At 40.4% G+C, this 27470-nt stretch overlaps 1 protein-coding gene across 1 annotated transcript in view; it reads right to left on the bottom strand.

Annotated features, from left to right (window-relative positions):
* pappa2 (pappalysin 2) overlaps positions 1–27470 on the bottom strand; it is a 100771-nt gene that overhangs the window by 53039 nt on the left and 20262 nt on the right. Inside the window, exons 5-14 of the mRNA XM_034105450.2 lie at positions 18235–18383; positions 14886–15025; positions 14076–14229; positions 13376–13568; positions 12129–12262; positions 9145–9327; positions 8193–8496; positions 5536–5664; positions 5339–5424; positions 161–357 (exon numbers count right to left, since the gene is read on the bottom strand). Of these exons, the coding sequence (XP_033961341.1) occupies positions 161–357; positions 5339–5424; positions 5536–5664; positions 8193–8496; positions 9145–9327; positions 12129–12262; positions 13376–13568; positions 14076–14229; positions 14886–15025; positions 18235–18383 (1669 nt within the window). The remainder of the gene's footprint in view (positions 1–160; positions 358–5338; positions 5425–5535; positions 5665–8192; positions 8497–9144; positions 9328–12128; positions 12263–13375; positions 13569–14075; positions 14230–14885; positions 15026–18234; positions 18384–27470) is intronic.

Raw genomic sequence — 27470 nt, 5'->3', positions numbered from 1 at the left:
GGCCAAAATGTCAAGCCGACAGTACTACCCAGACTAAAATAGGAAAGAGACAAATACATCTTTAATTGTTCAGGAATGCAGCCAGCTGCTAATAATGTTGCCGATTTCCAAATCCGTCATCTGGTAGTCTTTTATGTGCCCTGTGGTTGATACGTCATACCTTGGTAAGCGATGGCTCTCCGGTGGCAGCATTGGCTGAACAGTGGTCAGGGTTCTGGTGAGAAGCAGTGGCGGTGGATGCCCATTGGTCGGTGTAGCCCAAAGGTGTGAAGTAACCACAGTCCTGAACGCTGGAGCCCCTCTCAAACTCCTCGCACACACCGTCACCGTCAAAAACATAACACTGACTTGGCTCACCTTGGGAGAGGGATAGGAGAATGAGCCAGGAGGATTTATGAAAGGATATAAAGCCTGTTTTTTTATCTGGCAGGGTATACAATCATCCCCCCCTGTGAAAACCCGATCCAAGTCTATTTGTCAGTGAACCAAATCTGAGCAAATCTTTTGTGTATTTTCATTGGCCACTTACAATGTTAACCACGTCAACTCAACCACATCTGACTCCTCGTGCTGTCAACAGACTGTAAATTATGAGAAGAAATGAACTTTGACTTCAATTATTTTTTGAAAATCATAATAATTCTGTAATGTTAATAGGCAGCAAGAGAACGTATTATGTGACTTGGCCAGTGAGTTTAATCCCAAAAGCCCAACAATGGGCCCATTGGTATCTATAAGTCACCAAGTATCAACAGTGGCGTTACTGTATGTGTTACAAAAAACTGTCAAAGCGTTGATCAAGAGTTGTTCTAGGTCTAAAAATACAGACGGGAAGGTATTTCTATTGCTTTTATTTTATCTGCTTAGAAATGTATCAACTTATCAGAGCTAAAAAATGTTATAGCATAGAGCAAGGGGAAAATAAAATGTCAATAAATACCTGTCCACAGGGGTGGAAAGTAGCAGTGGAGTAATAACACTTAATCTAATGCAACATGATACACTCGTTTTTGAATGAAATGTCTGTCATTATTGGACGGTTGACAGTAAAGCAGGAAAGAAGTTGACAGAAAACTAGGGTTGCCTCTTCTAAGTCGATTTGTCAGCCGGGTGATTGTTAGGGTGTTGATGGATAAATAAGCTCTTTCTGAGATGTTTTTGTATGGCTCAATTCATCTACAGATAGGATATTAGGATACCAAGTTTATGAGGGTTCCACTGTAATACATGATTGTTAAAAGGCTATAGCAACAACGATTATACATTTTAAGGCTGTTCATTATTCGTAGATCTGCCAGGTCAGCAAGATGCAGGGGTGCGTTTGTCAATTTGAAAGTCAAAGTTTTAATTCAAATTGTGCCCTTTGACAATCTCCTTACGCTGTGACATACTGGACTTTTGTTAGTTCACAACAACAGTTTGTTGCCCTTTTAGGGCTATATACTTTTTTAAATTATCTTTAATAAAGAAAATTATGCATGCTTCTTACAGTAGTTAACATTAAGCTGTTTTTGGCTCTTTTCTGCTGTAACATTTCCCCTCTGATTCTGATTACTTTTTCTAACCATGGTTTTGTGTCATGGCAATTGTGGAATTTAAGCTTAATAAAGTGTAATCCTGGAAGTATTTTAAATCCTTAGAGATAACACATGCTCTGATATTATACTGTAAATATGCTTTGTACGAGAAGAACATTTGGTCTTTGTTCACGGAAGTAAGATAAAGGGTTTTATAACTACAGGAAAGAGAGGGAGGAATAAACAAGTTGTATGGGGGCTTTTACAACATCCTGTATTGGGGGGCATCTGATCAGTGATTGAATCTATTTTGATCAAATGGCCCAAATGGTGTTGTGTGACATGTAAAGGAGCTTTGATGTTTTCCTAAGAGAGTCTCCACAGACAGCAGGATGCACTTTTGGCATACTTTCTTTGGCCTGAAATAGTTATCTTGCAGCAATGATCTCATTCTGACTCTTAATAAAAAACACAATAACTAAAGAGTAAAAAACACATGACAATAAAGTCTGATAAAGGTTAATAAAATGTGCTGAGGATGTAATTGATGATTTTTGAATTAAATAAGGCAGTATGAAATGGCTTTTATACTTCCTGTAAAAAAGTTGCACCTGAGCTATTAGCAATGAATATTCAATTTACTGGACTGACATAATGCACTACAGGCATTCATCACGAGAAGAGTGGGAAGCATTAGCTGAACGACAGCTTGTAATGCAGCAGTTATTCATAAAAAGGGCGGAAAACATCAATACACTTCAGAAGTTTGGCCTCATTAACATCTGGACAGCTGCAGGAGTTCGACAGACTGAGCTGTGTCGGAGGGTCAATGCCGCACAATTGGCTTCAATTAGTCGACGAAAACATGTTTCTGCTAAAAGGCAAATGAGGCAGCCGACACAATTTAATGCTGTATTGTCATCCCGAGTTCTTTTGGAAATGCTGCACTTAGTGAACTCACCAAACACCCGGCCCCTGCTTTGAAAAACACCTGTGAAAATGATGAAGTCTAACTTATTCCAAGTTTGTGTATTTATCAAGCCTCGCAACAGAGAATGACTTGACCATCTCTGACTTAACTATTAACACCATCTGCTTTTCATTTCAGATCTGCATTCTTTGATGATGATGTGCAATTTAACCCTTATTTAATCCAGCAGTTGAAAAAATGAATCGCATAAAACAACTTCCTTACCAATTACAGCCCATGACTTTTCTGTGACATGATGACTATAAAAGAATATGTTGTGGTTACTGCCGAACTACAGTCAGTTCAATAAACACAACAGAGAAAGACGAGGCAAATAAGGAGTTAAATGGGCCTAGCAAATGTGCCAAGGGAACCCAAACTAATATTTTGTCTATGACTAAGAAGTACAACTGATTAATTGGTTTTAAATGTAACAATTTGTGAAAAGCTGTTTTTGCCAAAACATTTTCCCTCTAGTAATGATGTATTTTATTGTTATACAAGTAATCTAATAGTTTCACTCACGGCATGGCTAGTCGTGGTAAGTGGAGGTCGGTTTACCATGACAAATAAATTGACTGGATGATCGAAATGTGAGCTCTCCTAACACCTAACATTACACCTCATATATACAATACATGGCCTACAAAGGAAGCAAATCTGACCTGTCACATCTTCTTAGCAATATTATGGAATTTTCCTGAAATTGCCAAAAAGTTAGTTATTGTAAAAGTCATACTTATTCGATTTAGCGTCTAAAGACTGAGGCGCGTTTGTGGGTCTTTCAATAACAAACAATGACAATCCTTCGATTTGTATGAGGATACTAGGAAAACTCTATGCGTGTCAGTGAATGTATAAAAGTGTGTGTAAGCAAGTATACACGGGTAAACAGCTGACTTTGAGGCGAAATGGAATCATCAATGAGGTTTTGTTCTGAGCGCTTCATGTCTGGCTTTACCACATTGAACTTTGTATTGAATGTCAAGGTCAAGCAACACGTGTTAAAGGAGGAAGTCTTTAACCTTCTGCTTACAATGGACTGCACTCCATATCGTATATTGAGGTGTCTGTTGTGGCCTGTATGCATGCTTCAGACTTGGCGGTGGCGCAGAAACAAAGTTTTGTTGTTCTATGTTGGAATTACAAACGGTCGGGGCGCTCTCTGTGGCTTCTTTGATTGTCTTTTGCGAAGTTTTGTTGCATGTTTTTGGTACTTTTTACTGCTTTTTTAACCACCTGGCCATGGGTTGAGCGAAGAACATTTGGTTGTGGTCTTCTATTGTATGAATCCAGTCAAGGTTTATTCCCAGGGTGACATTTAACACTTTGTCACAGCCATCCATTCCTGATATGGCCCAAAATTCTTAATGACTGGACTTGCAAGTAACTACAATGCAAACCAATACCAGGAAATATTAGACACTCAGAGCAGGTGCTCCAGGAGCCTAGAGACTTTAAAGAGCCAAATGTTGGTGGAGAATGGAGAATTGATGTATGAATTGGTCAAACACAGGACTGTCACATAGAGGGCTGCTGTTTTTGTTCTGTAAAAGTGATATCACATAACAAACATATTTGTTTGTTACCAAAACCCAACCAGTTCACCACAAGTTTTCTGTGACTGTAGTATACCGCCATAGTTTTAAGTCTACTGCCTAGCCAGTGATGCAAGGGTTCCTGACCCGGCCATCCATATATCACTGGTTGGGAACTCATAAACATTATATATATATATATATATATATATATATATATATAATGTTTTATGTTTTTTCCATTGCAGTTACTTTTCAACCCATTGCAAATGTATACCTTTCCCTATCTGTATGTGGCAGCAATCATTTGGCATTACTACTACTGTAGATTAGGCAGGTTATAACCATTTGGTTACAGATTTGATTGAAAAGTATGAACTACAACAAACGCCTAGATTGAAATAGTTAGTTTAAACAGGTGAATCTGTTTAACTTAATCCCAAACACACATCAAGTTCTCTTGTGTCAGCCAGAGTACTCACAGGGCCACAGATCACCTGTTACTTAAGCTTTCTTATCTTAACCGTAAATCTTTGGTCTAAGAACAAATCATGCATTCTTGCCTAAACCTTACCAAGTGGACCTGGTTTAAAAAGTAGTACAGTAGCTGTGTCCTAGTTCTAAGCTTTGTTGTTGGGTTTATAGAAAACAACTTTTTTTTTTAAAGATGAGGAAAAATGAACCCTGCACTATTTGATTCAAGCGATCAGAACTACAAGGTGGCCCCCATTTTCAAAACCTGGTATAACCAATTACACGCCGTTAATACATATCAAATCAAATGAAAACAATGGCAATGTCTGAAATAAATGGTCAATACATCATTTGTGACACAATCACATCAATACACTTTATTCATTAGTGATCTGATTAAGGCCAGAACTTATTTAATAAAAGGAAACATGCCTGACATGTGTTTTGAAACTGAACGGTTACAGCTGAAAAATGTTTTTCTGGTGTTTCTCTGCCAGCCTAATGTCAAAATGTTTCAGATTTCTATACAAGACTTAGCAAAGCAAAATCTTGTTATCCCTCCACTCATCTGTTTCCTCTTATGCTGCGGTGATGTTACATTAATGGTTTGTGAAATCAATTCAAGCCAGGAGCTTTTATGTCTGGTAAATAACATTTGATTGGCTTGAATATTTTTGTTATTACTGCTGCATGCACAAATGAAAGATTTCTCACACTAAAAGTTGATATGGTGTTCATGTTCCACATTGAAGTGGGTTGGTGTGTTTGATGAAAGACGGATAAAAGTGCTGCTCTTTTGGTTTAAAACGATATGTGTGTTTGAAACCCCACTCACTCACCATGACAGTTGAAGCCAATCTCCGTGTGGCATTTCTTAGAGCAACCGTCCCCATCCAGAAGATTAGTGTCGTCACAATCTTCTGTCCTACAATGAGAAAATGATCATTAACATCACTATCATTATCAAGACCTTAATTTCCCATGCAGTGTACATTTACAATGTGTAATTGGTCATGTTAACATTAAGTGCACAAACCCCTGGATGAGGCCGTCTCCACAGTAGGATTGCCCGTGGGTGTAGAGGAGAGATGGGGACGGGTCGCTGAGGAGACCTTCTGCTTCCACTTGGATTGTGTAGTCGTACCTGACTCCCTGCCTTACAGAGCTAGAGAGAAGAGGAGAGGAGGAAGACAGAAGAATATTGGAGAGGAGAAGAGATGGGAGAGGAGAAAAGAGGATGAATTGATGAGAAGATCAGACAGGAGATAAGAGGAGGGGAGGAAAAAAAGGGAGTGGATAGATATAAAGAAAGAAAGAAAGAAGAAAAGTGGGTAGGGGAGGAAGAGGAGAAGATAAATGAAAGCAAGAGAAGAGAGGAAAGCAAATGGTTTTGTAATTCCTTGAAATTGTACAAAAATATTGGCACTCTAAAATTATAAAACAGAATTTCAGAGTTTGTTATGTTCTTTCGAGGAGTATTGCAAGGTTTGTATTGGTCCTCGAAAGAACATAATCTTCACAGGCTTGATCGATACAATGACTCATTCACAAACAACGTAAGTAAGAACTAATTGGTGCCAATGTAGTGCATCAGGATCAAATTCTGTTGTGTTCTCTTACTTTGTGCTATGTAGAGAGAACATTGTGTTTGCTGTATGTCCCAGTCCCCTCTAAAAAAAATCGATTCTGCATTAATCTGATAGATTCTGCAAGTTTTCAGTGTGTAACCTTGTATCCCATGACCTTAAAGCCCCCGGGCAGGAAGTGTGTTTTACGATACTTTGGCTGCAGTGTCTGGACTATTGATCTGTTTGTTGGCTGTGTCTATAAAAAGAGAATCCTCCCTATTTCTTCCAGCATAGATCTCCTACGTCGTCTAGTGTGAAAATGTAAACAGGAGAATAAGAAATTATTCAGTACCTAGCTGAGGTCTGGTCTATTTCCAAAGAAATGTCCTTTATTAATTATGGATCAGAGAAGGAAGCTTGAAAAACACCTTCCACCCCTATCCATCTAATGGGCTATAATATCCTGCAACCTTATTCCTCCTCGCTGCTCTCAGGGACCTCTTTATGATAATTATGGTGAGGTTTAGGTCATCTTTTCCCCTTTCCCTTGTTGCACTCTGGACTTCCTACCTACATGCCTAATTCCCTATTGAACTAGTAAACTTAATTAACAAAAATCATTGGGCCATTTTTATTTTTTTTAATGATGTCCAGTAAAATCTAAATATGTTAACAAATGTGTTTAAACTGCACAGCGACATATGATCCTTAGATTAAACACTCGATAGCCGTTGTTTAAAGTATAACAACAAATATGTAATTGTCTGAAAAGGTTTTTTATTTTATACGGTCTATAAACGACCACTTTTGCTGGCAGGCTTGTTGTAAGACAGAAGGGCGAGAATTTATTTGCAAGTGTTAATAATGGCACACACTTTGGGAATGACTATCATGTAAAGGCAATCATATCACTGTTGTTACAATGAGTCAGAATAATAAGGAAAAGACAGAGCTATAGAGAGTTGCGATATTAGCGTTGCATTCGAGTGTTCACCCGACATTCATGCAACACTCTAGCAGATAAATAGTGTTTGTATGAGTCTGTATCTTTATTTAGACTTTCTGGTATAAACTACAATATTATATGTCTCGCCCAACTTTCTTTTTTATCATCCCACCCTCCCTTATTCACGCTACCTTATTTTCTAAACTCATTGCTCCCAGACTCTCTCTTCTCCTAACATCAACCCCTCTCTGCCCTCCTCAGTCCCACATAACTCAAATCCCACAGGTTCTTACATCTTTTTGCACTTAGACACAGCTTGTGTAACACAGGAAAAATAAACTGTTGTTGAGGCTGCATCCACCTCCAACGTCTGCCTTGCTCTGCAGAATAGCAACAGCTTCTTAGAAAAATCAGTGCCATTTGAAACTTTTGAAATCAGCCCCAGATGATCTGCAATCAAGTGACACAACTGTCATAAACTTGAAAGTCTTTGGTTAGAATTTGAAAGAAAATCCTGGCTTGGGGCTTTACATTTGGATTCTGGTTGCATTTGGACAACCCACAGGACACTGTACAAACGTTTTCAACTTGGTCCTGAAACCTCAGCATGCTTTTGATTGAGTATATGCTTGTTGAAACAGATTTGGATCAGTAGCCACAGCTCGACATCCACACGTAGGAAACATTTGTGTTCTGAGCTTTTCAAACAGAAACAGACCCAAACACTTTTGAAAGACAGATAACTGTGGATTAGCAGATCGGAGGACCCAGTCGAAGAGGTATGCTGCTGAAACTTAAACTCCAAGTTGCCCCTAAAAAAACGTTATTTTCCTCAGAGGCTGCTGATGTCTGACAAGGCAGCGTGTGTTTATTTGTGTAGGTGTGTCTACATGTGTTAGTGTACGCAGAAATGGTGATTGGCAAAAACATTATGTTATAAATATTAGTTTACACGTAAAAAAACGATTTGGGAACTTGCCTCAGAGGCAGTCCTCGGTATTCAAGGTTATTTTAAACCCAACTGTCAATTCCCATGACATATTGCGATCACTCCCACCCGTTTAGATAATTCTCCAGCTGGTATTACAATGTGAGTGACCTTAGGTAGACTTAACTGCAGTAAAAGCAAATCAATTAATTATTTTTCCTCGAAGTACACCTATCAACGTTGGAACCTACCTGTCGGTGAACGTCTGCTGTGTCTGAGGCGGGGGGGATTTGCTGGCGAAGGGCGGCTGCCGCTGAATCCTGTAAACCAGGGGTTGGCAGCCGCCGCACAGAGGGCTGCCGGGGCCTGAAGACAACATGGCGGCGTCGATTTCCATCTTCTCGTCGAAGGTGCAGAGTTTTATGGTGGCAACGGCAGCATTGTTGGTGTCGAGGCGCAACGTGAGGGGCATGTCGCAAAAGACGTGCTGCGGTCCGAGATTGATGCTTTTCCCCGTGTCTGTTATCAGCTCTATGTTGGCTATAGCTGGGTTATCTGTGAAAAGGAAATACAGATATATGAGCTACAGACGTTTGTCAGCTGTTATTTCTGGCATTGTCAATCTCGGATTGGGTTTTAACTGGAGGCCAGAATATCTGGGTTTTACTTATGTATTCACAGACAATGGAAAATGTATTTCTCACATGGTTGAATATCTATGCACAATGAACAACTTTCTTAGATCATTCTGACTGGCCAAAAACAAATGTCCGGCATGGCCTCAGGTACCATGCTGTAGATATAAAATCTGAATCAAATTTAGTTTGGATTGCCAATATCACAAGTTCCCATTTATTTCAAGGGGATTTACAGTCTGTTCAGATGAAAAACATATGCATTACATTACATTACAACAAAGACAATCCAAATAGCTAAAATAATAATGTGAACGTATAAATAAATGAATGATCCAGGAGGTTGCCAAAAGTTTCCCAGTGCTGCCCAAAAGAAATTACATGGATATCAGTAAGGACCACGGCAACAGGTGACTCATGATCCAGATGTAACATTTAATACTGATGAAGAAAACTACTGAGAAAGTACAACTAAAGGCTGGTTCTAGGCAAGCCTGAGCCAGCCCTAACTATAAGCTATATCACTTAGGAAAGTCTTAATCCTTAGGAGTTACAGAGCGACACTTACTTGATGAAATGTAGGTGACCCAAAGGGTGAGTGCGTGTGGGACGATTGGGTGGAGGAACCGTAGTGTGAGGGTGCAGCCCTCAGTGTCGGGACACGGCGAGGTCACATTTGTGTCATAAAGGCTGAGCTCAGGACTCCAGGCCTGTAGGCTGGGGTCACAGGGCTGCTCCACATCGGGCGGACCTGGGGTTTAATGACATTGCACAGACGTACGTATTGGTAATCATGTACAGCAAAAAACTGTCAATTATTTGGTCCACGCAATAACCTTGCCTTGTAGGGTCTGATTTAACAAATACCAGAGCAATGCTTTTACCAGCACACATATTCTCATTAGTAACAAGGGAGAGAGAGTTTTCCAGTTAAGAAAGAAAGAGTCATTCTTCCTTATTTCAAACATGAAAAAAACCTAGTACTAACACCATGACGCAAGGCAAAATGACGTGTTAATGGTTACAGTGTTAGTGATTAGCACAATGGCATCAAATTACATTAATTTACTTTATTTTCAGCTCTGCCCCAAAGAGCCCAATCAAATCAGGATGTTACTGAGGTGTTAGAAATGTTGCACCCACTGTGATTAGCCATCTGTAGAAATAACACTCGATCGCTAAACTGACAGAAAGACAAAGACAGCCAGGTAAAAACAGCCTTAAAAATGCACCAGTACTGGCCCAAAAATACTGTCCCATAGACTTACATTGGGAAAACGATGTCTTGCCCTATAGCCCTTTTTAAATAAATCCTTACGTCCTACATTTTTTAACTTGCACTAATAGCCAAATCCAGACTTGTTTTCCCACCTCTGTTCATGTGAATAAATGGAGTCTGAGCGGCTGGGAGGCGCAGTAAAAGGAAACGCAAGAGATTTGTCTCTGGGCCACATTGAGCGCCAAGGTTTTCATTTAATGTTATACTTAGCGGGAGTTTTCGTTTAATTTTATACTCTGTAGTCAAACGTTGGGGCTTGATGTGCCACGGAGCAATTTTTTAAAGCAATTAACAAACTCGCTGCACCCGCACTGCGAGGGGGACCCAAGTTCCCATCAGCAAAAACACGTGGGTTTGCTATCCTGGCTCCAAAATGGTGGAATGAGCTCCCCATTGACATCAGGACAGCAGATAGCTTACACACCTTCCGGCGCAGACTGAAAACTCATCTCTTTCGACTCCACTTCGAGCGATAGAACTATTAACAAAGCACTTATATACTAATAAAGGACTGGCTTATCTAAAGCCAGTTGAGTAGCACTTGAAATGTTTTAGCTCTATGAAACCTGATGTACTTATATGATTCTGTTTTCTTCAAGTTTGTATTTTGTTGGTCAAATGCACTTATTGTAAGTCACTTTGGATAAAAGCGTCAGCTAAATGCAATGTAATGTAATGTGACAAGTTGCCACCTCATGCACTATATCCAGTTCTCTTTGTATGTCCATGACTTCCATCGTCTTCTAACAGTAGGCTTAGAATTGTGATATTAGATTTTCATTACCCCTATACAGACGTTGAAGCAAATTGAAATTCACTGAACATTGTGCTGCACCTCGCGTTTTGAGTAATAAGCTACTAGATTCAGCACATAAACTAATGTAATCCTTCTCAACGGGCTGAAAACGCGAACAAGTCTAGATTGTGGCAAAGGCAACATTTTCAGGAAATGTAAAAAGACAATGTCAACAATTCTAGCCAACAGTTTGTTGCCATTATACTTGTGTCTTTGTGTTGCCAGCCATGATATCCGCTTTGAATTTGTCCAATTTCCCCCCTCACTTTGTCTACCCATCTCCGTTGGCTGACAAAGTGACCCCCGCGCATCATGTGGGGAAAAGTGAAAAGGAAGCCAGCAGACTGGCTGTCTCCTCAGCTGTGTGCATACCACTGTTTAGAGTAAGACTGTAATTGACTCTTTATCATCATTATGATCCTGCAGCGAAAGAGAGGGAGCCGTAATCCCCCCCGTTTCTCCTCGCCGCTTGTATTCAAAGCATAAATTCCTGCAGAGGATTTCCACATATTTGGGTAGAGTTTCCACGGAAGAGAAAGGGAGTGTTATTGTGCTAGCGAGGTATTTCTTTCTCTCTTACTGTATATCTCTTTCTTTCTCTTTTGTTTTATTGTTTGCTTCCTTTTGGTCCTTTTTTCTTTCTTGTCTCTTTTCCCCTCACCCTACACGCCAAAGCAAATCTGGCTTCTGCAGAGATTATGATTGGAATAACAAGGACCATGTGCTTACACGAAGCGTAATGTTTCAAAGTGCAGCACTGCGAGATACAACTCCTTTGGCTTTTTTGTTTATGACGGAGGCTTAATGTCTGAACAGCACCCAAACATTACCCAGAGTAGACGTTGGTTAATAATCCTTGTTCTCGCTTTGGCTAAAACAAGACGGAGACAGAGAGAGGTCTGTAGCAGAGAGCAATTATCATTTAATGATTTTCTGCTTTTTCCTCTTCCAGGAGCCATTAGCCTTGCACGCACCTGAAATTTACAGGGCAGAGATGTGTGTATGTGTGTGTGGAGGGGGGGGTTGATCTGCTTTGTGGAAACAAGAGACAGAAGCGGAACTCCACGACACAGACTTAAACATGAAACCGCCACTACAAAAAAGTATTGATCGGGAAGAGTTTATCAGGCGAAAGCGCATACAAATAATCTATGATCGAGTAAATAATTACTAAAGAAACACCCTCCACTCTCAGTGTTGATATTTAGTTGTGGGTTCACATGTAGCCTGTATGGATGTTGCAATAAGAACAAAAAATCACTATTCTGAACTGTATTCTTTTTTTTTTGTTGGTTAAAGATATACATATTCACTCTATTTTCTTGGGCAAGATTAGCCTTTATTGGAGATGACAGTGTTGATATGTGCATATGGTTGCAGGCCAGATTCAAACCTGGCTCCTCCACACAGGAACTGAGTCCCGATACTTTCACCATTTTTTTTTAACAAACACACAGTTTTTGTTTTTTTTACTGACCGACTGCTTCCTCGGGGGTCCAGTAGCCTGACGTGTCACAGATGCGAGGTGATGTAGCCTCCGAGGCATATTGGTGCAAAGCGCCGTCTTTCTCACAGTCTCCGCAGTTGATTCCAGACACATGGAATGAGGAGCTGGGTCAAAAGAAAAAAGAGTTGCGTGCGATATTATATCATGTTTTTTTTAAGAACAGACCTATAATAATGTTGGACCAACTTGCCTCTTTTTTTGTTTTACTCCAGATGGATATAAATATACAAAATTGTGTATTTTTACACTTTGTGCTTAAAAGGGCCCATGTCATGGCCATTTCTACTGATCCCAATTCCATTGTTGTGGTCTACTAGAATAGATTTATGTTGTGCAATTTTCCATACTCACATTGGTTTCTCATACAGCATCTCTATATAGTATGTGTAAACGGCTTGTTGGAGGTCCTGCCCTCCCCCCCGCCTCCCTATGAGGCCACTGGGCTCTAATTGGTCAGCTCGCCCACTATGTTCTGATGAGTCCACCACCGTTACAGCTGAACATCAGTGATTATGTGTTACAATGGCGTTAGCAACCAGAAAATGACACCAGTAATGACAAACAGATGAGAATGCTGCGTGGGGTCTGGGTGCCGTGTTGGCGGGACGTTGCGCGGGACGTTGCGCGGGACGTTGCGCGGCTCGCTGCTGCGAGGAGCGGACAGTGTGAGCTGGGTTCATTCCCTGCTTGCAGCGTGGGATCTGCGAGACAGCGAGACATCGCGAATGGACGCGGGAAGGCGGAGGTGCTGCGTCACAGTTTCGCCGCTGAGAGAGTGTGTGTGTGTGTGTGTGTGTGTGTGTGTGTGTGTGTGTGTGTGTGTGTGTGTGTGTGTGTGTGTGTGTGTGTGTGTGTGTGTGTGTGTGTGTGTGTGTGTGTGTGTGTGTGTGTGTGTGTGTGTGTGTGTGTGTGTGTGTGTGTGTGTGTGTGTGTGTGTGAGGAGCTCCACGGATTGGTCCAATGGTTCCATTTGGGTATGGTCACATCAATGTACCCAGGAAGAAAAAGAGAAATCTCTAACGAGGCGTTCTGGGGCAGCATAGACAGGTATTTTCTGTGTTAGAGTTTTACTACTACAGGATGTACTTTGAGGGTTTGTGACTCTGCAGACCGTTTACATGCAGAACAACCTTCATAACACACAAGGTGACGGGTAATAACCGGAAAAGCATGACATGGGACCTTTAAGAACCCATGCAGTCATACTCGTACAGTACCTCTGGTAAAGCATTCCCCTCAAAGGTGGCAGCCAATAGATGGAGACAGAATCTGGACTCTGGTCTGTCACTATGGGGGCCAGAGGGGTGGGAGACGGCTGCTGGTCCATTAGCCACTTCTGGTAGAGCAAATCCAGATAACAGTGCATTCGGGCCACTTGGTTGGGGGTGAAATGGTTGGTGCAGTTGTCATCTGATGTGGTGAAATAAAAAAAATCAGTATTTATAATTTTAAACACTAACCTCCATTTAACCTCATTTATAATCATTCAAATATTTTGCTTACTGGCAGATATTGAAGAAAATAGGTTCTCAGTGAAATCACAAGCAAAACAATGACTGTAAATATCAATGTTGCTCTTATTATCGTATAAAGCAAGCACAATTAGCCAACTTAGTCCTTGCAAAACCCATTTAAAAACGAAATGCAGTGTACACAGTAGTTGTACTTCCTGCTTGTGTGGCTGTGTCATTCAAATGTCAAGAGGTACATAACTTTTCCATTAGAAGACTTATGGCAGACTGTAGTAACCAAGAACCATGTGTTTGTTCTCCTTTTGTCTTGAATAGAAAAAGCCCTGGTTCTAATTATGCATGGATGTTATACAGGATGTAAATAACTTGTTCTCTGGGTCATTGGTTATTTCAACATGTCTAAAAGCATATCTACAAGTAAGGAGAGATGTTTTCATCACTGTACCTGTGTAACTCATGTAGTTACTATAAGGTGTGTTGTGGTACATGGTGACTCCGCAGGAATCATTGACGGTTCCGGGATCATGGCAGGCTTTTGATTTGGGTGTTGGTGCAGTGTCAGCACACAGATCTCCTGTCTCCATGGATGGGGTGGTCTCCTGCAAGGGCATAAGACAGAAATACAAGCAAATGATCACAGGAGAGTGAAAAGCCCTATCCAAGGAGGCATGTCTAAGCCTAAAAGAGAATGGCAGACCTATAATCTAGTTTGCTTAATTTAACCCTGGAGACACCTTCTGTAGCTGGAACTAGCACAGACGCTGCTGGCTCTGCATCAGCCTAACATTATCAGAGGCTGTTGTGAGCAGTTTGCCAGGAGTCTGTTTGTCTATCTGGGGACACATTTGTAATAGTGGTGCAACCTAGCAAGATGCAGTCACAAAACTTTACCAATGTGTAGTTGAAACCCAAATGACCAGTATTGCAAAATGGCTGGTTCTGAAAAGGGGGATTGGATTGGTGGGCGGAGTAGTAAATGGTTAAAACGTGGCGTTAATTTGGCAATTCGTCATGGTTTTTAGTTGTTTTTTATTATTATCACTGTGTTTTCAGATAATTATCCTTATAAATATTATATATTTTACTACACTACTTATTTGTTTTATTTTGCATTCATTGTTTTAACATTTATTTATTGTTTTTCTGAGAATAAATATTACAACGACTGAAGAAGGACACATTCCCAGAAAATAATTTATATATAAACTGTATGATACAGAATTATGAACAAGAGGAGAACATTTATCAGTCCTACCTGACATGGGTCATCACAAGAGTCCCGCTCGCTCACCCCCTTGAAAACATGGTAAAGTCCAAGTATGTGGCCCATCTCATGAATCATGGTGTTCTGGTGGCCCATGGTACCAAAGTAGGACGGGCTCAGAACCATCCCACCTGAGGACAGAAGATAATGTTTAAAGTGTGTCATGATACAATTATATTATATTAAGTCTTACAAGCTGATTTTGGTCTCTGACTCATAATAAGAGTCATGGTAAATATATCTCTGGTGACATGTTACTTAAGTTTTGCAAGCATTCACAAATTGCAAATCTAAAACTGCCATTCAAGACTGTAACCCCTTATTCCTCCATGTTGATGTAATGATTTGGAAAATTGTCCTTCAGCAGGTGAACAAAGCCATGTTGGATAAACTACCATCTTATATCTGCTCCCTGATCTCTCGGCGAATTGAAAGTAGTTATTGCCTGAGATCGAATGCTGTGGTTCTATTAAATGTGCCAAGTGCTAGGACTGTCTTAGGGAAGAAAGCTTTTAGATGTGCAGCTCCACTAACTTGGAGCAGTCTGCAAAAAGAATGGAAAATTATCAATGTGGTACCACTACATGTTTTTAAAGCTCGGTTGGATGCTACACAATCAGATGCTGTTGGTACCTGTACATGTGGATAGATATGTAAATTGTAATCCCTGTACATTTTACTGTATGATGTCCTTCTGTTGTTCTGTTGTTTATGTTTTTATGTCTTCATGTGGAACCTACTGCTGCAGGTCTCCCTTGAAAAAGAGATCATTGATCTCAATGGGATTTCACCTGGATAAATAAAGGTTTTGAATTTAATTGAACCGTTTCAGTGCCCTTTGGCACGACAATCAATAGGAGGAAATCCCCTGGTATGGTTACTGTAGTATGTCTAAAAACACTAAACCATGTTCAGATCCACTAACCGTTTACGATTGTTTTTTAATGAGATTTCAGAAGCACCCAAAAAAACAACTGATCGCAAACAAATGTGTTATTGCTGTGAAAATCTAGAGCTGTGAAGCTATTCAACTCGTGTGTTACGCTCTGTTACGGAATTTCTAAAAGAGAAACAGACCTCCATAGTAAAACGACTAAGCACTGTGATATTTAAAACCAATTAGGAATAAAGTAAAACTTTACTACTCTAAGCCAAAAACAGGAAACAGGATACGGTAAGGTGGCTACAGCTGGATGCGGGCCAGTTTTGCCAGCTTTGAATATAGAGGAATACCCTGCAGTGCAGAAACCTTGTATTCACCATTTTTCCTCGTTTCGCTAATAACTGACACCTCACTACACTGTCTTTAACACAGACATAGTTTCATGGCCTTGGAGCAAACCCAATGCAACAGAAAAACACACCAAAATATACAACGAAATTCCACAGCCACTAAAGATGTGATTGGGAGAAAAATCATAAAAACGAAATCACTGTAAAACAATCGAGAAAGGTGCATACAATTATAAACATTGAATATACAAACATTGTTACCAATGTTACCAACTACTTGAATGCATGAGTTGGTTTGAGATACATTTATATGTATATATGCTTTATAAGTTAATTAGCATTTAAGGAGTTCTGTTAAGAGGTAATGAATGACTCACAGCTAAAGCAGTGTAAATGGTAGGTGGGAAGGCTGGATAGTATACAGATCAAAATGACTTGGATTCTGCTCAAATTCTGTTAACCATAATAAAGTGTGGTACTAAGTAAGTCCATGCAACATGGACAAAATGTTTTGGTGTTGATGTGGTAACAGGATTTGTAAACTTTGTTGCTTTATGGAGTCCACAAGGTAGGCTTAATTCTAAATTACAAATATTGTGTACCATACACCGTACCATTATACAGTCATTTATGTATCTAATGTTATAATGTTATTCCATTGTGCAATGAGTTTGAGATCAGAGCAGCCATGCAGCCTCTAATTGGTCAACAGACACTAGAGGCTGAATTGGAAGTGGACAGCTCAAAACAACAAACTTGTTTTTTGCTCATTTGCATTGTTAAATGAAAGAATAACTCCATTCTGTAGGCAAAAACAAGTTTCCTAAGAATGATGATAATTGAAGGATCAAGAGCAGACATGACAGTTATTGGGATTATGATTAGGAACAGAGTGTTCAGTGAAGACGTTGAACAATGAAGACATTAAATACGAAGACACTAAACAACAGGGCCTCCGGAGATGACTTGTCATCCAGTAACTTGGTTTTAAACAGGGACAGATGCTGTGCAACTGCCAAATGTCTTGTGGGACACATTCAGTATCAGGACTCAAACTGTATATTTTGAAAATTGACATCTACTCTACTACTGTACTACTACTAAGCTGGTATCATCAAAGTATCTCTATTAAAATAAATAGCTATCTAAGCCAATTTATCTACACAACATGTATTATTGTATTGGGTAATAATAAAGTGAAATATATGCTATTTATTTAACTTACAATTCACATACTCTGTATGCATTTACTATTATACTTGACAGCCAGTTAATATGGATCCAATTTGCCATATAACAGCTGTACTTGTTAAGGATGCAGGGATTGGTGTTGAAAATGCTTAAAGTGGAAGCATTTCACAGTTTGTTACAGGATCATATAATTTTTCCAGTGAAAGACTTTCTTAATGTGATAAATACTTCATCTGGAGGTACATCCTACCCATGTGTCTCTTACTTTTGAATCAACTCACTGCGTTGTGCTTGCACAAGCAGGAAACAAAGTTCAAAAATAAATGAAGAACAGCTGGCAAGTGGGCATGGGTGGCAACAATAATACAGAGCCAATGCTAGTCAAGTCCATTTTATATATATAGGCCACTATCACAAATGTGCCTCAGGGGCATTACATTATGTACAGCATAGGACACCCTCTATCCTTTTTGACAGGCTTTGGATATGGAAAAACACTCCCAAAAGAAAACTTAACTAGCTCACACTGATGTTTGTTTGTTTGGTTGTTGTTTGGGTTGATTAGCATTTTCCAGTGGAAAGGACCTAATAAGTGGAGGAGGAAAAAGGCAATGTGCCGGGAAAATCTATGCCAGCCCCAATTGCTCTCCCCATTTCGTTTTTGAAATTGCTAAAGCAGGCAACAAAGAATGGAGGGCATGGGAAAAGATCAAGGGATGGATATGAAGAGTAATAGGCAGGGAAAGAGAAACTGAATAAAAGCAAGAGGGAAACTGTGTCAAATCCAGTAGAGGAGAAAAGGGCAAAACAAGTTGTAAACATAATACAACAGGACAATTTGAATGTTAATAAAGACAAAAGCAAGGAATTTGAAGATATGACAGATATTGAACAGTATTTTTGATATATTACTCACCTTGGTGGGTTAGAGACTCTTTTGCCCATGGCCAGGTTGCAGCTCCTGCCAGCTCTTCACGCACTGAGTTGCTGGCAAAGAATACATTGAGGTTGTCAGTGCCGCTCAGGTGTAGGGCCTCCTTTAGCTCTTTTACACTCATATAGGCCCTGCAGAAGCAAAAAAGAGAGAAAACATGAAAATATTAGATATATTCAATAAGCATTCATCAAAGCACTTTAAATTAAACTGTAAATCCTTGTAAAGTGTGGTGTTATATCTACAGGATTAAACTACAGTCATTAATCTCAAACTAACATTATGCTACCATGTTCTGTGTTATTATTACTAAACAGACTAAAACGTCAAAATGGGTTTCTGTTACTTTAACCTAACCACAAAGGAGGCGCTTTCATTTGAACAGAAGGGAAACAGTATTCGACAGTGCGACAGACTTCGACATTCCACCGGAAGTCGAATTTAAGCATTTAACCTAGCTTAGTACTGACAGCCAAAAAAGCTGCTAGCTTATTTTCTCAAGGGTGAAAAAGAAAGTGCTTTCAACAGCTCCATAACTGAATTATTTTGTACTTATAAATATCAAACAATACATCAACAAATCACACACTGAACAAAAATATAAATGCAACATTTTGTTTTTGCTCCCATTTTTCATGAGATGAACTCAAAGTTCTAAAACATGTTCTATATACACAAAATAACCATTTCTCTCAAATATTGTTCACAAATCTGAAAGAATCTGTGATAGTGAGCACTTCTCCTTTGCCGAGATAATCCATCCCACCTCACAGGTGTGGCATATCAAGATGCTGATTAGACAGCATGATTATTGCACAGGTGTGCCTTGGCCACAATAAAAGGCCACTCTAAAATGTTCAGTTTTATCACACAGCACAATGCCACAGATGTCGCAAGTTTTGAGGGAGCGTGCAATTGGCATGCTGACAGCAGGAATGTCCACCAGAGCTGTTGCCCGTGAATTGAATGTTCATTTCTCTACCATAAGCCGTCTCAAAAGGCGTTTCAGAGAATTTGGCAGTACATCCAACCGGCCTCACAACCGCAGACCACGTGTAACCACACCAGCCCAGGACCTCCACATCCAGCATGTTCACCTCCAAGATCGTCTGAGACCAGCCACTCGGACAGCTGCTGCAACAATCGGTTTGCATAACCAAAGAATTTCTGCACAAACTGTCAGAAACCGTCTCAGGGAAGCTCATCTGCATGCTCGTCGTCCTCATCGGGGTCTCGACCTGACTCCTGTTTGTCGTCGTAACCGACTTGAGTGGGCAAATGCTCACATTTGATGGCGTCTGGCACGTTGGAGAGGTGTTCTCTTCACGGATGAATCCCGGTTTTCACTGTTCAGGGCAGATGGCAGACAGCGTGTGTGGCGTCGTGTGGGTGAGCGGTTTTCTGATGTCAATGTTGTGAATCGAGTGGCCCATGGTGGTGGTGGGGTTATGGTATGGGCAGGCGTATGTTATGGACGACGAACACAGGTGCATTTTATTGATGGCATTGTGAATGCACAGAGATACCGTGACGAGATCCTGAGGCCCATTGTTGTGCCATTCATCCACGACCATCACCTCATGTTGTAGCATGATAATGCACGGGCCCATAGTTGCAAGGATCTATACACAATTCCTGGAGGCTGAAAACATCCTAGTTCTTGCATGGCCAGCATACTCACCGGACATGTCACCCATTGAGCATGTTTGTGATGCTCTGGATCGGCGTCTACGACAGCGTGTTCCAGTTCCTGCCAATATCCAGCAACTTCGCACAGCCATTGAAGAGGAGTGGAACAACATTCCACAGGCCACAATCAACAACCTGATCAACTCTATGTGAAGGAGATGTGTTGCACTGCGTGAGACAAATGGTGGTCACACCAGATACTGACTGGTTTTCGGACCCCCCCAGACACCCCCAATAAAGCAAAACTGCAAGTTTCAGAGTGGCCTTTTATTGTGGCCAGCCTAAGGCACACCTGTGCAATAATCATGCTGTCTAATCAGCATCTTGATATGCCACACTTGTGAGGTGGGATGGATTATCTCGGCAAAGGAGAAGTGCTCACTGTCCAGATTCTTTCAGATTTGTGAACAATATTTGAGAGAAATGGTTATTTTGTGTATATAGAAAATGTTTTAGATCTTTGAGTTCATCTCATGAAAAATGGGAGCAAAAACAAAAGTGTTGCATTTATATTTTTGTTCTCCAGTTAGCTTAGAACGTTTCCAAACGAGAGAGGACACCTGAGGTGCTTCGTGCAGTTGTTGCCGTAACTAATTTAAGTTGACCAAGTAAATAACATTTTCGGTCAGTCTTTTCAGTCTCGCATAGTTAGCTTTCCCAAAGACAACAGTTGTGTTTCTGTTACAGCCACAAAGACATGTCCTACTCACACATGTGTTCACTTATGTTGCCTGAGTATACCTCTTTTCAGGACACTGTAGGCATCATATACTGGGATTGATTAGCTTCTCATGTTAGTTTTGATGCTGATGCTTTGTTTTAGATGCTTTATGGTTTATAGTTGGGTCCTTTAATTTAAATCTCAAGTTCAAGTAGACTACAGTACAGGCTACAATTTGTTTTGCAGCTTTGGAGTTAAGATTCTGTTAAGCTAAATATCTAACATAGGAGACATGTTAGCTATTATGCTAGGCTATACCAAATGCTACTGCATGCAAAGAGATAAACTTAAAATCTATCCAAAATGATGAGTGTATTCCCCAAAATATTTCTTTCTAAGACAACGCACGTGCCTTGTTTGCTACCGTCGACAGACTAACTAACCCCCCAGTGTCAGTAGCCTCTGAATTTCTATCCACCAGGGCGTGCAATGATTTTGCCTCCTTTTTCACTGACAAAATTCAGAAAATCAGACAAGCAGTCAGTGCCTCTGCATCAGGTACAGCAAATGTGTTGTCTCAGCAGATGTTTTGCCTTGCATGGCCTCAGATCTACTTCATATAGTAAACAAATCTCTTCACTCAGGTATTTTTCCACAGGCCCTGAAAACTGCAGTCATTAAACCGCTCTTAAAAAAGAATAATCTAGATGCTTCAGTAATGAACAATTAAAGGCCCATATCAAACCTTCCATTTCTAGGTAAAATCATTGAAAAAGTAGTTTTTCAACAGTTGAGTAATTTCTTGCATTTAAACGACTGTTTTGATGTGTTCCAGTCAGGCTTTCGTCCAAACCACAGCACTGAGACTGCTCTTGTAAAGGTCTTTAATGACATCCACTTAAACACAGACAGTGGCAGAACTTCAGTGTTAGTATTATTAGATCTCAGTGCTGCGTTTGACACTGTTGACCACAACATATTACTAGACCGACTGGAACACTGGGTGGGACTTTCGGAAACAGCTCTAAATTGGTTTGAATCCTACTTAAAGGACAGAAACAACTTTGTTTCTATAGGTAAATACAAATCTGAGTTGACAAATATGACATGTGGGGTACCTCAAGGCTCCATCTTGGGGCCTCTTCTCTTTAACATCTACATGCTACCACTGGCTCAGATAATGAAAAACAACAAAATAAGTTACCATAGCTATGCGGATGACACACAAATGTACGTAACAATTTCACCAGGAGACTATGCTCCAATTCAAACACTGAGTAAGTGCATTGAACAAATCAATGACTGATGTGTCAGAACTTTCTCCAATTAAACAAAGATAAAACTGAGGTAATGGTTTTTGGAGCCAAGGCAGAACGTATAAAAGTGAGCGCTGAGCTTCAGCCTGCAATGTTCAAAACAACAGATAAAGCCAGAAATCTAGGTGTAGTCATGGACTCTGACCTGAGTTTCAACAGTCACATTAAAACAGTTACTAAATCAGCCTACTATCACCTAAAGAACATATCTAGGATTAAAAGACTAATGTCACAGCAGGATCTGGAGAAACTTGTCCATGCTTTTATCGTCAGTAGACTGGACTACTGCAATGGTGTCTTCACAGGTCTCACTAAAAAAACTATTAGAAAGCTGCAGCTGATTCAGAACGCTGCTGCTCAAGTCCTCGCTAACACTAAGAAAGTGGATCACATCACTCCTGTTCTGAAGTCTTTACACTGGCTTCCTGTGTGTCAAAGAATAGATTTCAAAATACTGCTGCTGGTTTATAAAGCACTGAATGGTTTAGGCCCAAAATACATTTCTGACTTCCTGCTAAATTATGAACCATCCAGATCTCTCAGGTCTTCAGGGACTGGTCAGCTTTCTGTCCCCAGAGTCAGAACTAAACATGGTAAAGCAGCGTTCAGTTATTATTAGAGAGGTCCCGATCAGATCACGTGATCGGGGATCGGAGCCGATCACGTGATTTTCAAAAGATCGGAATCGGGAGAAAAAAATCGGGGATCGGGATTTTTTTTTAAAAATTTATAAAATATTTGTATTATTTTATTTCATGTTACAAAACAAAAATGACCATGTTCACGTCTTAAAGTCATCCTGAGGCCTTAGTTTTGGTTAAAAATTACACAACATCATGTGTGTGTTGCTTCTTTTGGGCTTGTTTTCATAGACCTGGTTGCTTATTTCTCTCAAAGAGTGGGCGCAGTGTCTAATAGTAGCAGTAAGCTAACAAGAACCTACGTTCAGCTGGTGACTCGGGAGTCGGGACAGAGAAAATGTCAGCAGTATGGAAGTATTATAAAATTGAAAGCGAAGGCAGTGTAACAGCCAGATGCAATGATTGCAAGGCGGAGGTTCCGCGTGGTGGAAAGAACAGAGCTACGTTCAACACGACCAATCTAATACGCCACCTGAGAAACAAACACAAACAACAACACGACGAGTACACAGCGGCCACTCAGGTATCGGCACTGAAACAACCGACACTTTCAGAGACTTTCAAAAGGAAAGAGAAACTGCCCCAGAACAGTGAAAAGGCCAAAAAAATAACAGCCAAGATAGCTGAATTCATCGCGTTGGATGACCAGCCGTTATCGGTTACCTTTTTCTCTCTTAATGCATTGCATAAAGATCGGATCGGGAAAAATCGGTATCGGCAGATTGTCAAAATCAAAATGATCGGAATCGGATCGGGAGCAAAAAAAGGTGATCGGGACATCCCTAGTTATTATGCTCCAAATATCTGGAACAAACTCCCAGAAACCTGCAGGTCCGCTGCAACTCTGACTACTTTTAAATCCAGGCTGAAGACTTTTCTTTTTGTCGCTGCTTTTAATTGAACTATTCATATCTTATCTCACTGTAACTTTTATCCATGTATTTTTTCTTTTTATGTTTATTTTATTAGCTTTTATTTTTAATGACTGATTTTAAATGCAATTTTCTTAATGTCTTTTTTTTTTTGTAAAGCACTTTGAATTGCCTTGTGTTGAAAAGTGCTATATAAATAAACTTGCCTTGCCTTTCTTTAAGCATGTGAAAAAGTATTTCTGCACACATAGTATTATAAGAGTGAATTTAAAAACATGTAATCATGTCGTCCTTAGAAGACGACAGTTTTCTTCAATCCATCAACATCTCCCTCTGCCCTCTATGTACCTTTCAAATCATAATTGTTTGAATTGGTCAGGGTACTTCAAACCACTACCCCCCTGCCCCCTACCTCTTTCCCTCTCTGACTGTTATAAATTACCCGGGAGGCACTTTGATGTGTGAAGCAGACTTTGTTTTTGCCTGGCTGCAGTGATGTCACATGTCATTTTTCTCTTTTTGCTTTTATAGCTGGAAAAGCTTTTGCACCCATCACCATTAAGCCTGACTGAGTCTGAGAGCCTTGCAGTGGGGTCTCACCGGCTGCCCAAAGTATGCATGCCAGACACTAGGCTTTTAGCTGAGCCTCCAGTCCTATGGCTTTTTTGGAGCACTACAACTGCTTCATCAAAAAGCCTGCCTTTAATCTGGCTCTCAGTGTTTGGGACTGAGTGTATGCTTTATCTACAGGGTAATAAAAATCAACGGTGCCAAGACGTCCAGTGGTGCATCAATATAGCGCTGGGTCATGTCAGTTCATACTTAATACATATTGTTAAATGTATGAATCATACATAATTGTGTTTGTAAAGTCTCTCAGTCGTTCATCTTGCACCGGCAAAGCTGTGGTTTTAAGTGTTTTACAATTATTATAATGTAATGGATTAGTCTCTCGGTTTACTTTGTTAAAATTACAAAGCCATATTTTAATGTTTACCTAAGTCACTTAAAGTGTATCCTGATGATTTTCTGAAAAATAAGTTAAGGTTTATGCTTTTGATCAAGCTCAGCTTTAGGGCTACATTTAAGAATATTACTTAACCACGCTCTTTTCTTAGCTTTTTTTCCATCAAAATATAATTCATAGAATTACTCATAAAACACTTTAGCTTTGGCTTAGTGCTGCTTATACTGTTCCAACAGCCTGAAGGAAACGCAGGTGAGCTTGTGACTGAAAATCTGAGCTTTCAGCTGGGAAAAATATAGATGGAAGAAATTAGGAAAAAGTATCCCAATTATGCTATTACATTCAATGTACCATTAAGTGAAGTACTCTGCCTCTAAATTGGTCCAAAGGTGTTACTCGACAGCCCAGAGTCCTGCGTGTGTGTAATCCTCCCCCGAAAGCAATCCTTCCCTGAGTGCATGTGTTTTATACTGTAAATAGACATGTGTTTTCTCAGGCACTTTGCCTGAATAAATGAGGTTTAAGATTTAAGATGCTTCAGGGAAACCCTGCTCTCAATACATTACTAAAGCATTGAGGTTAGCTGAGGCTGCGTGCAGTATCCATCAACTTGGGCTGTGCTATTACAAGTGACAGAAAGCTGACCACTAAAGAGTTGACTTCAACTTCTGAGACTCAGAGGACGCCTCAGTGGATGTCTAACATGGCAAAAAAATCAATTACTCTACATCATTTAGGTGAGCCCAAAACCAAAGTTATGATTTACCAAAATAAACATGTGTGGGCAATTCAAACACTGTAAATCAACAGCAGTGTAAGCATTAGCACTGTCACCATGTTAAGCTGTATTTTACTTTCAAACCTCAAGAATCAGAACACAGACTCTAAAATAAACAGCAATCAAACCTTTTGATATATAATATACTTAACTTCAATACACTGTGCACTGCAATGTTACATGTTTAAATGGAGAAAACAAAAGCATCTAAAATCTAAACAGTTCCTCATCAGGGCTTGATGAATGCAGTGCTAGAGGAAAACACAAGAACTTACAGGTAATATATAACCAGTGCAGGTTTCTTTAGTGCAGCAGTGTACTAGCGCATACTGAAAACCAGTCGAACCAGCCTTTAAGTGTACAATGTGTATACCTTTTCCTGAAACCAACCCTTTGTGTTGCAAATGATAGCCACAATTGGTGGAGAGTTAAAGGTGGGGTAGGTAAGTTTCAGAAACCGGCTCGAGATACACTTTTTGTTATATTCCATGGAATGCTCTTAACATCCCGATAGCAATGAATATCTTAAGTGCTTTGACAAAAAATCCATAAAAAAAATGTCATCTGTGGAAGCCGTAATACTGTAAAAAGCACGACCGGGCTAAACGGATTGGATTGCCGCCCTGTCTGTCAGCCTTCCATCTCGTGCACGCACAAATGTATCTCGTGCCCTCATTGGGTGTGCCGTAATTGGGCGTGCATTGCGCGTTCATGTGTGTTGGAGGAGGTGCTCTGTAAGGAAGTCTGAAGGAAGGGGCGGATTCTTTTCGGCTGTGTACTTTCAAATTTTAGTGCACTCGAGCCGGTTTCTGAAACTTACCTACCCCACCTTTAACAGTAAAGTTAGCAGCTCTTTCAAGATTTGTTTATACCTTAGCAACCCATATTTCGTATATAGCCATCAAATGCACATTTAAAAACATTTAACAGCATTCTTCATTTAAAACTAATCAGCTGGAAACACTAAAAAGTTAGCTGGAGATGTTTAACCAACTTATGGAACAAATGCTAGCTTAATAAATTAGCTAGCTACAGCTGATTAAATCTGCAAGCGTCAGTTGTCATGCCAATCTGTTGTCTACCCTTTATCTGAAATCAAAAGCCCCTTGTTTAAAAACTTACCAAGAATGTTGATGGTAAATGTGACACCACAAATGTATGGTACATTTCTTCCCTAAACTGTCATGCAAGAACAGAAAGCTTGACATGCATAGCATTTCCCAAATCACAACAAAAGGTAAATAATGACCCTTTCTATAATGAATTATGTTCTGAATTATGTTCACAATAAAACTTGAGATTCACATTCACGGTAACTGTCAAACAATGTTAGAAAAAGATTGTTCTTTCAGGGGAGTTGCCTGGACCTCTTTGCACACAAATGCACTGTCCAGGTTTTACTAATCCAAACTTTTAGCAAATACTCAACATGTGTCTCAGCATTAATGAGTGTAATGTCCCCTGCCACCCAGTCTCCACCCTTGCCTCTCTTTCTGTTAGCTTTTCCTTCACGGCCCTTCTTGTAATGCCAGAATTATTAGTGTACCTGGCCATAGCTATATAGAATTGGCTCTTAACAACAAGTTTGTGTTGTGACAGCAACTGGCTTGTAAACAAATCTGGCCTTGTACTGGCCAGCAGCAGCTGCACACGTATAGGGTCCCACAATCGGAATACCTGGCCAAGAGCTCAGAGAAAAGTGGGAGGTTGGATATCAAAAAACCAAATCCAGAACATAAAAATTGTCCAGTGCTCCGTAAATGCCAGCAAAATGTCAGCCTCACATTAATTGTCTCCCTGTCTGAGAAAGTTGCGATCCAGACCCCCACACACACATGCACGCATGTCGAAGCACTCTCACACATAAGGATTTCCAACAAGCTGGGGTCAGGACCTTTCCAGAAGACCTACACTACTGTAAGTCCACTGAGCCCAGATTTACTACACTCTGGTCCCCTGTGTATTGGCTGCTCATGTTGTTTTTAGTGGGAGGTCAGGGGCTTATAGACAGGAACTCTGGCAAGATTCACTGAAGCAGTAACATCACTGCTTAGAAGTGAACACACTGTTACGGTTTGCGGAAAAGGTAGGACCCAAATGCAGACTATAAAAAAGGTAAAAGGTCTAGAAACAAAAACGACAGACAGCCCAGGGCACGGCAGAGGACCAGGAAGGGGTCTCGGGCGAACGGCCCGGGGGAAAGGCAGAGTTCGAGGAGGGGATCTCGGGCGGACGGCCCGGGGGCAAGGCAGAGTTTGAGGAGGGGATCTCGGGCGGACGGCCAGGGGGCAAGG

Source organism: Pseudochaenichthys georgianus, chromosome 17, assembly GCF_902827115.2.
Source record: "Pseudochaenichthys georgianus chromosome 17, fPseGeo1.2, whole genome shotgun sequence".
Lineage (NCBI taxonomy): Eukaryota > Metazoa > Chordata > Actinopteri > Perciformes > Channichthyidae > Pseudochaenichthys > Pseudochaenichthys georgianus.
Note: the sequence above shows the minus strand (reverse complement) of the source record. Positions and strands in the feature narration are given on the sequence as shown.